Source organism: Sinocyclocheilus anshuiensis, unplaced genomic scaffold (genome assembly GCF_001515605.1).
Source record: "Sinocyclocheilus anshuiensis isolate Anshui unplaced genomic scaffold, SAMN03320099.WGS_v1.1 scaffold412, whole genome shotgun sequence".
NCBI classification, from domain to species: Eukaryota; Metazoa; Chordata; class Actinopteri; order Cypriniformes; family Cyprinidae; genus Sinocyclocheilus; species Sinocyclocheilus anshuiensis.
Window position 1 is genome coordinate 2,694,386 of NW_015558661.1, and position 11,927 is coordinate 2,706,312.

Sequence of the window (11,927 nt, forward strand, 5' to 3'; positions counted from 1 at the left end):
GGGGGGGGGGGGGGAGCGGAGGGGGGGGGGGGTGACAGATTATAATTAATTCCCGCCCAAGTCTTACTCTCTGATTGGCTGGAAATGATCATCCATGCATTCGAATCATTTCCCGAATAATCACATGAAACATTTTTGGAACAGTTCTATGTATCATTCTTATTTATGCACAGCACTCATAAATCACCCTTTCGCTTAGTTTTCTAATTGGCTGCTTGGTCTGCTTGTAAACAGCCTGTATATTCATTATAAATGCATGAGAAGTGCAACTTCAGTCTTTAATGGGACGTTTCAGGCATTTACTCACACTCATTGCTTTTCTAACCGCGTTTGACTTACTATTTCTTTAGTGGGATACAAAGGCACAGGCAAAAGGTTAGAGACAGACAGCCTTAGTCACCGTTCACTTCCATTGCATCTCTTTCCATACAATGAGAGTAAATGGTGACCGAGTCTATCACTCTGACTGCATCTTCTTGAAGAAAGTAAGTCACAGAAAGGTTCGAAACAACATAAGGGTGAACAAATTATATATTTCTAATTTCTCGTTGAAGTATTACTCAAACAATAACAAGGATAAACTAATTCAAGGGCAATGCAGAGATGTTCCAGTCGCTCAACACGAGCGCTCTCAGCTGCGCTAGCACCACCGTGACCATCCAGAATATGAACAACACACGGATGAAAACACACACATTAAAAACACCACACAATAAACTTTGGCTGGTTATTGTGATGGCTTAGTTGGCGATATGTTTACACAACACACCAGATGGTTGTTTTTCCTGTCCCCCAACACAAATCTCAAAGGAGCCAATGCGCAGTAATGTCCACACAACCATAAACAACGCAATTTCGCGCTCTTAAAATGTCAAATATCACTCCTAGAAGTGCGGATTGTTTTTACACAGGGATGCGAGACTTCATATCCCACCTAACCGGTGCCAGTTTTGGTAACATGTGCCAGTTTGGCATGGATGAAAATAACAGAGTTTTTTTAAATGAAAGGGACGGATAGATATAAACCGAGGCAGTTTGCAAAGCTGTATCACTGAATGAACCAGCTCAAACTACCTCGCATCCTCATCCTCAAGCTCGCTATAACTGCTTCTGTGCTTTGGCGACAACGCGCCAGGACAAACAAGGATGCGAAAGGATACAGTCTAACACAGTGCAACTGATACAAGTGCATCTTACCTGCATAACCAAAGAAAAGCAACGTCCAAATGAGATCCCTTATCTGAAGCATTGCAATCGCTTCCAACGGTATGATCCGTGTAGAATAGGTAGAGAGAGTTGGTTCAGTTATTATCTAAATGACTACGATGCTTTGTCCCTGTTTCAGGTTGATGTGATATCACGAATTGGTCCTCAGCCGTTGTCACAGAATGCGCTCCGAGCAGCACAGCGAATGAGTGACAAGAGCCGAGGCACGCACAACATGAATTCATCCGCCAGAGCTAGCGTATATGGAGCGCGCTGGATACGTGGGCATAAACTAGTTCGAGCACTTTATTCAGTCTGGTGCCGCTGCAAATCACAAACAGCAGATGGTGCGCTCGGAAAATGTCCTCATGGACTGCCGGGGTTATTCGGATTAGGAATTCTTGTAAACTCGACAATGGTTACCGGTATTCAATGGAGGTTTTTGTTTCCCCTCACCAGGCTCATTATATGAGTACAGAGCGGATGTGTGCGGCATCGCAGTAATCGCACAGTCCTTTCACCTACTGCACGTCCTCACGCAAATACAAGGGGAAACAAAGGGTCAAACAAATAGAATGCAACCTATTTTGCTCTATCAAAGTGGACTTAATTAACCATACTGGATACTGCATTTTTTAAAATGGGAATTATGTGTTTTTTCTTGGTGGCATAAAAATAGGCTATGGTAAACAACAGAATAATGCATGGAAGATTTTTTACATAATTGTCACAAAAAACAGTTGCTAAATAGCAGGTGCTTAACTGTATCAAATGCAAAACTGAGCCAAATGTACAGGGATAGTTCTGACAATTCTGCTATCATTTATTCAACCTGATGTTGTTACACACCCATGACTTTCTTTCATACTTTTGTGGAACACAAAATAATTTAAATCTAAAATATGAATCCTAAATTACCAAATAGTTTCCCGGCAGAAGAATGCTAAGAAAAAAAATAACAACAGTAAATTATTACAATTAATAAAATATTTACCAATCCACAAAAGAATATGAAATATATGTTATTAAATCTATTTTATTCATTCATTTTTAATGATTCATGTTCATTTATTTTTAATGTTTACTTTGTTTTTGTCTACTTTGTTTTATTTTTAGAATATGTGAGAAACCTAGAGACTCAACAATGTACTTACTGTGGTCTTCAGATCATCTTTTGGCGATGGAGGTAAAAGGGAAGATAGATGGCTTGTGATTTGCCAATGTCCTGGTTTTGTCCCGTGAAAAGGTCAATAACAATAATTCCCTACAGACAAGACAGGAGTTGCATGAGGAGAGCATCGCTTCAGACTTATCTCAGTAATTTGTAGCTGAGTGTGAAACTGCATTCCACGAACTGTCAGAGTTTAGAGAGGAGAGGGCTCCTCCATCTCCGTTTTCAATCAGAATTCCACCCGGTGAGGTGAAAGCATTGCAAATTCTTCCACACACTGCTATGGCAGATCGACATACACTATGGGATGAGCCTTTTAAGGATAGCGCACTTAAATTGCCCCTCTGAATGCTGGAGAAAAGAGAAAAATGCAGACATAGTTAGCCTCTTTCATCACAGGGAGTGATGTGGAGGAAAATGGCAGCATGGGTTCACAGCTCTTCAGTGGAAATCTGTATGCAAAAATGACAGGTAATCATAATTTTCAGAACTTACAGATCTATGGGATGAGCTTTTAAGCATATACATTTATGGTTTCCATAAAATATTAAGCATTAACTGTTTTCGACATTGATAATAATGTGAAATATTTTTTGAGTACCAAATCAGCATATTAGAATGATTTCTGATGGATCATGTGACACTGGAGACTGGAGTAATGCTTGCTGAAAATTCAGTTTTGCCATCCCAAGAATTAACCACATTTGTTTTTGATCAAATAAATTCAGCCTTAATATTTATTTCAATTGTAAACATTATTGATGTGTGGTGTATGGATGGACAGATAAAAAGAGGCATGGATGGATGGACAGATTAATAGACAGATATATAGAAGGATGGATGGATGGATGGATGATTTGAGGGATAGACAGATACATAGAAAGTAGGATTAACTGATGGATAGCTAGATAGAGCGATATATATATATATATATATATATTAGGGGTGACCCCGAATAGTCGAAGATTCGATAGGAGTAGCCTGATTCGACTACCAAAATCACAGTTGAATATTCGCGGGGTGCTATGATCATGCCATTTTGGCTATATGGGGGTGCTCAAATGTCTGATTTCTCATAGAACTACTGGTTTTCTCCCAATAAGTTAATATATAGCCTATTAAAATAATGCTATAAATAAGAATCTGAAAAGAAAGAAGCTTCAAATACATATTTTAAGGTGCGTGAATAAATCCAACCACCCCTATTGTCACGAATTGGCTACTGTGAGGAGCACGGAGACGAAGGAGCAAGGAGACGAGGAGTGGAATTCAAACATATAGATTTTAATCACATCCAGGGAACAATGGGCTAAACTCGGGGACAGGAGCCCTCACTGGGCTAGATTCGGGGCTTGGAGCCGACACTGAAGCGAACTCTGGGGCTGGAGCCGACACTGGAGCGAGCTCTGGGGCTGGAGGAGTCTGACATTACTCCCCCCTCCCGGATGGTGCGTCCCGCACCATACAACAACCAACGGGGAGGGGGGCGGTGGGCGCTCTGGAGGCCTCTAGGAGCAGGGATCCAGGACGGAAGGCCTCCAGGGCGGTGCCTGTTCCGGGACCCATGGCGGATCTGGCAGTTTGGGGCGCCATGGCGGAGCAGGCAGACTAGGAGGCCATGGCGGAGTAGGGAGCTCAGGGGGCCATGGCGGAGTAGGGAGTTAAGGAGGCCATGGCGGAGTATGTAGCTAAGGGGGCCATGGCGGCGCAGACAGTTCAGGATGACTTCCATGCCGCGGGGAGAAACAAACGGGAAAACAAAAACACTTTAAAAAACGGAAAAGAAACATGGGGAGAAGAGGCGCCGCTCACTTTTTGCTGGTCCGGAATTCTGTCACGAATCGGCTACTGTGAGGAGCATGGAGACGAAGGATCGAGGAGACGAGGAGTGGAATTCAAACATATAGATTTTAATCACATCCAGGGAACAAGGAAACACACGTAGCAAGGGTAGACATATACAATTCCGGACAAGGGAGAACAGAACGGGCTAGAACTCAAATAGGGCAGATAACGAGGGGCAGACAGGTGAGGAGGATAACTAATAACAAGGAACACCTGGAACTAATAGAACTAAATGGGGACAGGAACAGGAAGGACCAAATAAGGGCAAGGAAGGCACATGGGGAGCAAAACACGCACAAAACAAGGAACAGAGTCTGACACCAATAGATTTAAGTTTCACTTTCCATAATCCGTGACCTACAGAAGTGCATCTTGGCGGCAGGGATTTAAAACTTTAACAAGACACAAACTGACACAGGCAGAGTGAAAGACTGGATTTTTTGGATCAGGTAGCGTACAAGTAATTTCAAAACATTTCAGCCGGTTTATATATGTTGTGCATATTATTTATCTAGTATAAGATGCATTTGGTTGAGTTGCGCTGCAGTAAAGCACTTCATTGTAGTACTACGGTGATTATCTCTTCAGCGCGCAACACGAACAGGACAAACCACAATGCAGAATATTAATGACTGGGACTGTCATATACATAACAATTATAATGAGAACACTATTATGGAGTTCATTAAGAGCCACGCAGACACATTCATGTGCATTCGGGGCATTTTGTGCAGATAGCCTATAAGTCGTAATATTAACGTTATGTTGTATAAATGACAAAGCGTATTCTATATGAGATAAATGAAGAGTTAAAACCCATTGAATAAAAACCTGCTGCTTCATTCTACTGGTCATCTTCAGCGCGCAGCTCAAAACAGAAATGCAGAACATTAATAACTACTGTCATATACATAACGTTATAATGAGAGCACTATTGTAAAAAGAATTTGTGAATTCTTAGGGTTTCGCTGACGTTTAATGTTAACTATCTTTTAATCAAAACATAAAACATTATTTACCCCGTTTGTATCTGCGAGGCGTCCGTTACACATTTTCCCTCTGTGTTAACGTAATTATGACTGTCGAATGCCGAACACCCCTAATATATATATCTAGAAAGAGACATGGATGGATCAATCAATCGATAGATTGATATGATGGATAGATTGACAAATAAAAAGAGGGATGGATGGATGGATAGATTGACAGACAGATCAATAAATAGATAGATAAATATATAGAAAGATGGATGGACGGATGGATAGCTATAGAACGATAGATAGATATATTGAAAGAGACATGGATGGATGGACTGATCGATAGATTGATATGATGGATGGATTAACAGATAAAAAGAGGGATGATGGATGGATAGACAGATCAATAGACGAATAGATATATAGAAAGATGGATGGATGGAGGGATGGAAAGATCAAAGATCAATTACTTATTTTAAACTCTGATACTGAAATAAGGAACAAAAACATATGTTCACCTCGTACATGTGTGTCTTATTCCTTATCGTGTGACTTTTCACAAACCACTGCCCAAGGAAAATCTCATTAAGCACATTCACTAAGAGAGGCCATGAACTATGTATACCACGTTTATTTATAGCTAATAGACAGCGTAAGGACAGGCAATCAAGCAGTCTGGGTATTCACAATAACCCTTAATAGCACATTTAATCCTGAAACTGATTCCACTGCACCAAGGACTGATGACTGACAGATGCACTTCCTTGTGTTCCCTCCATCAAGTCATTGCTCAATTTATTTTGTGCTCTAACACAGATGTAAAGATTAATCTCTGCGCTTCGCTGAGATCCTATTTGTTCCCCTCTGTTTGTCGTTTCAAACTTGTCCCTTTTTCAATAAACAAGGCACATGGTGTTTGAAGGCACAGCCTGCAGGGGAAGTTTCAGGATGAGAGCTACTGAGAGGCTGGTAATGAATGATGACCCTACTTTTGCTTCTCACAATCTCTGCTCGTCTCTCAAAGCTAACAAGGCCTTGAGATTTAAGTGCAGTCATTCCACCAGCTGAATAGACTTGAGTACAATCAAAGTTGAACCTTTTATCATGTCTCTCAACAAATTAAGGTTTTCTAAACATGCTTTCCATTGCAGGCCTTCTAATTCTCATTCATATATCAATAAAACTAACTAATTTATTCACAAACAATAAAAATCCTTTTTACCGTCATTGTTGTTCAGAAAGTTGCTGGTAACAGATTTTAGAGCTCTCAAAAACATATGTATTCCTCAGTTCCAACTCTTAGACAAATGAGTTAAGCATTGAAGTTATCAGGCTGTTGAGCAGATGGGGGTAAGGCATTATATTCTGGCTCATCTAATTACTCTGAACTGCAAAATTACACATGTAATAATGCGCTAAACCATTGTGGCATGAGCTCTAAGTCCCTATATGATCATAAATGCTTAATGTTAAAACGCTTCAGCTGTGCCAAATGGCACTGAGCAAACACAGCTTTATTTTTGTGACAGTGAGAACATAAATAGCTTCATGGATTAAGAAGGGTATATATCTCAGTGTAGTGTTTTGTGCCATTCAGAATTGAATTTAATAAATACACACATACTGTATATACATATATGCATATGTGTGTTTTGGACAGTTTTGACTTGCTTGCTGTGAATATTTCTCTCCTGATACAGATGAGACTTTTTTTCACTGGAGAAAGCAATACTATGGATAAAAGACTCCTATTTTAGCAATGGAGCAATGCTTAGAAGTTGAAAACATTTTAATGATAAAATTGTTTCTTCTAAATACACAGCTTTTCACCTCATAATAAATTATTTGATGGACTGGAGTCATGTGGATTGCTTATTGATTATGAAGACATTTTTATCAGCTGTTTGGATTCTCATTCAGATGGCACCCATTCACTCCAGAGGATCCATTGTTGAGCATGTGATGTAATTTCTCCAAATCTGTTCTGATGAGGAAAACAAGCTCATCTGCATCTTGGATGGCCTGAGGGTAAATTTTCAGATTTTATATATTTTTTGGAGAACTATTCCTTTAAGTAGGCTTACAGCATGCAAACCATTTGCAGGAAAACAATTATCTCTTAATTATTTTCATTTCTATTATATGCATATTCATAAATCCATATGCATAACACTACAGTATATCACAATCTATACAACAATGAGCTCATCTCATTTTGTTTTTGCTCATGTAAAAGTGAGCATACTTTCACATCTTTGCAAAAGATAAGATAAGATATAGCATGTGACAAGATAATTATACTTGCAAATCACTAACATCGTTTCAGCAACTAAAAACATAAAATAAATTCTCAAGGTCCCATACATTTTGTATGCATGCACCTCTTCAAAATGACTAAAATCCACTGTACTGGTATACAATTTTAACCCTGCTCTGTCTTGTGCAATTTATCTGGGCATTTCTCCAGAACAAGTCAAGGTTAAGATGGTTGAGAGGAAAAAAAATCATTTCAGTATGGATTGAGCTGTTTGTACTAAAACACACCTGTGTGCCTACAATACATGCTCCTCTGGTCAATTATGCATAATCCAATTTTGAAGGAGAAAAATTTTCAAAAACTCTTAAAGCACTCATCAACTATCTATCTATCTATCCAAAGGTGCAGTGTAATAACACAATTATGTACAGAGTAATGTTAATGTTCATTTTCAGCATGCACTTACTACAGAGTTAGGGTTAGAGCTTAAGGTTAGTTGCATATAATTTATGCATAATTCACTGTTGTTTCTGTTGTAAGTAGTACTTGTAATATGTAACAAGGACACTGCAAAATAAAATGTTACCCTCTATCCCTACATCCATCTCACATCTCAACACATCCATATTTTCCCTTATAGGTTTAAATCAGTTGATGGTATCATTTTTAGTTAATATACCTACTGAAATGTCACAAGCGCTGAAAAAAACATAATGCAGCCTATGTTGGTGCAACTTGGCCTGACTTGCTATAAGCTCTGCTAAACGTTCTATTAGACCAAGAGCCTGTTAATCAGGCCTCAAATCGACCATTGGCAATTTTGCCAATTAACACCCATTTAAAATGAAAAATGCGGCACAACCCAGTCCCTCAAATAAAGCGCTTTATATACTAATTACCTGTCACACAGAAATCAGCAGAGGGTGTTAGCCAGCGAGGCTTCTAAACTCCCAGAAATGTTCTAGAGACTATCAGCATGCCAGTGGGAAATGGATAAAAGAGAAAGGCAATAATAAGCTTTCACTGTACTGATAAGTAACCATCCCTGACAGGGTGGTAATTAGAATGAATTATGGGGGGACAGCAGTTTCTCTCAGCCTGCTTACACCGACTTTGTGTGTGTTTGTTGGGAACCTGTTCACTGGGCTGTGAAATCAGAGCCATCTGACTGCATTCCCAGGCTGCAGAGTGTCTATCCCATTCCCATCGATTCCTTTCAGTCATTAATGTTCTGTATCCCAGCACGCTCAGCCAGGGATTCTGCCCCGTAATCCTCACACTTGAGCATCGTGGCATTTGTATGTCACTTCAGTAATTATGAACGCATTTATCTCTGTCGTGAATGGCTGGTGGCGTCTGTTTCATTGTAATCTGGTACAACTGAGCATTGAAATTTTCCGCTCGGCGTAGTGAACTGTGTTTGGCTTTGTGGGATAATACTCCGGTTCACAAGTTTGGGTTTCCTATAAAGCTCTGCTTCTGTGGACATCCGCCGGGCCTGACAAAAAAGCTAGAGAGCGAGCGTGCCTCTTGTTAAGCTAACTGAAATAATATGAATGGTATGCTTATTAAATGGCCGATCGCTGATGAAAGCGCCCCTGTCTCGCCGAGGAAATGGAGGTCTTTATAATCTGCCAGAGCACAGTAGTAGATTTCATTGTATGGAGTTATGAAGAACTCACATGGGAAACATTCTCATTTGTTTATAATGACCATAAACTGTAAATTAAGTAGAATTAGAGTACTTTTTACAGCACAGGTGTGATGGAAAAACTCACTCTTCGCTGAACTCACGACTCCTCTGTGTAAATCCAGATGCTGGTTTTATTGTGGAAGACATCAAATAATCAGAGGTAATAATGAATGGACTTCCTCCGGAGATGGATGGAGAGGGACATTGGCGATAGCGCACGAGTGCCATTCTGTGGGTCTGACAAGAATAAATCAGAGACTTTTAAGTGAATTTAAGGAGGAGCTGAAAGGATGTTTAACATAATCCATAAATTAACTTTAGGGGGCTGGTTCAGTCTAGGCTCTGGTGCATTACTCTCGCTAAGCAGGAAATTAAAGTTTGAGGATCCTGACAGATAGGAGTTTGGCCTTCATCTCAGGAAAATATATTGCTAGAATATATCTGAAACTGGATGTGAACTTCACCATTAATATGGCGTAGTTACTCACTGTGTACAACCCTTTCTGGTTAGAAGCAGTATTAGAATGAACTCATTTTGATTTTCTAAAGTAATTTTTAATCAATTTCTTTTATCAAATCCCATAAAAGACACAGTGCTTATTTGTGTCAGAAAAGTTGATTAAAAATTGTTAAGGTCCAATTCTTGCTATAAACAAACCATGACTTTTGCCTCAACAAACTCCTAATTTGCTGCTTATTAATAGTTAGTAGGTAGTTGTTAAGTTTAGGTATTGGGCAGGATTAGGGATGTAGAATATGGTCATGCAGAATATGTGCTTTATGAGTACTAATAAACAGCCTATATGTTAATGATAGGCATGCTAATAAGCAACTTGTTAATAGTGAGAATTGGTTCCTATACTAAAGTGTTACCAAAATCTCTTGCTTCCCTTTGAACAACTGTGGACAATTATGCTTAATCTTCACAATTAATGTTTTGCTTGAATGCATTTTATAACTGACCGGTCCCATGTGAGATTATACTGCTCTATAGCGTTTCAAGTTTCTGGGGGGTTTTCTTCCAGTTCATTGGTTTCAGAGTTGATTTTAGCTACACCCTCAACAAAACTCACTTGTTACCCACAGAAAAAGACAGCTGGCAGCTACAGGTCTTTGCTGTATCTCCAATATCTCCAAAGACACCACACCCATAGGTCGAGAATAGAATGACAAGTGATATATTTAAGCAATATCACACAAGAAAGAAAGCTTTAATATCAGCACGTCTGTGATTACCTGCAGCACTCGGCTTGCAGCCTTCGGCCTGAAACTGAATAACAGCTGCACTATTAATAAGTAAAACAGTCTAGTTGAAAATATGAATTTGCTTTTATACTGTACAACAGTTTTACACAACAGTTTAATAAATTGAATAACAAGTTGTTATCAAGTAACTTGCACTGCTGTTCAAAAGGGTCGGTAAATTGTTTTGTGTGTGTGTGTGTGTGTGTGTGTGTGTGTGTGTGTGTGTGTTCTAGAAATGTCCCTGATATAAATTGGGATTCAAATGTTTAAGACCACATTCTTAGCCATGTAACTTTTTCAGTTCAACTCAATTTGTTATGCAGATAATTCAACATTTTGTATTAGTGTGTTCTAGAAAGAAGTCTCTTATGCTTACCAGGGCTGCATCTGTTGAAATTATAAAAAATAGTAAAAACTGCACTAATGTGAAATATTATGTGAAACTGTTATAACTGATTTCTATTATTTATTCCTGTGATGGCAAAGTGAATTTTCAGCATTATTTCTCCAGTAACATAATCCTTCAGAAATCATTTTAATAGGCTGATTTGGTGCTCAAGAAATATTTCTTATTGTGATCAGTGTTGAAAACAGTTGTGTTGCTTAATATTTTTTCAGGATTCATTGATGAAAAAAGTTCAGATTAACAGCATTTATTTGAAATAGAAATCCTTTGAATCTATAAAAAAGTCTTTACTTTCACTTTTGATCAATTTAAAGCATACTTGCTAAATAAAAGTATTAATTTCTTAAAAATAATTATCTATCTGACCCCAGACATTTCAACAGTAGTGTAGGCCTGCATAAAAAAAGACAAATGGCTAGTTAGTTTGTATATTTGTATCTGTCTACAACAATTTCATCTCTCTGCTCAAATGTTCTGTAACTGATCGATATCCACTTCAGGTTTTTCATTTCCCACTCCCTGCTTGCTCCATCCTCTGTAGAGAGAAAAAACACAGACACTCCGACTTCCAAAAAACTCACTCCTCACTTAAGGCAAAGTCACATTCCTGGCACTGCATCCACTCCGCACCGACCAAATACTCTGATCTGGAAAGCTGTAAACAAACAAGTGGAGTGATACAAAAGTGAAGCGTTACAGTGCTGATACTCTATTTAGCACCCTTGGAACAAAGCAAATTGAATTTGAGGTAAAAATAGAAGCTAATAGAATGTAAAATCATTAACTCACCTCTAAATCACCTTCCTCCAGCAACAAAAAAGACTGCGATAAAATGAATGCACAATAAATAATTAAAATGCATTTTAAAACTGTATGCGGCCTCGTGGTTGGTGACCCATATGTCATCAGCATAATGAATGCAATGCTACAGAAATGAGCAAATGTCCTTTTGTACCAAGACTATACTTGCATCAGGATTCCAGAGCTTTCTGAAAAAGAGGAAGTTTGGTGCTGAAGAAATGACACAAGCTGCAGACTCACGGAACAGTAGCTTGAAGCGGTGGGAGGCTTTCCCAGCAGCTGTTATCTGTCAGTGGGCTGTCAGGGCGCCTGATGGGGGGGGGGGG

General features: G+C 39.1%; 1 protein-coding gene across 13 annotated transcripts in view; it reads right to left on the reverse strand.

Moving 5' to 3' along the window:
- LOC107681081 (neural cell adhesion molecule 1-like) overlaps window positions 1-1,473 on the reverse strand; it is a 283,961-nt gene extending 282,488 nt beyond the window's left edge. For 4 of the 13 annotated variants that reach the window (XM_016477231.1, XM_016477226.1, XM_016477230.1 and 1 more), the window contains exon 1: window positions 1,198-1,472. In XM_016477231.1, the coding sequence (XP_016332717.1) occupies window positions 1,198-1,249 (52 nt within the window). In that variant the 5' untranslated portion in view covers window positions 1,250-1,472. Of the gene's footprint in view, window positions 1-1,197 lie in introns of all 13 variants that reach the window. The other 9 variants (XM_016477225.1, XM_016477228.1, XM_016477224.1 and 6 more) reach the window with 5 other exon arrangements.
- Between the last annotated feature and the right edge of the window lie 10,454 nt (window positions 1,474-11,927).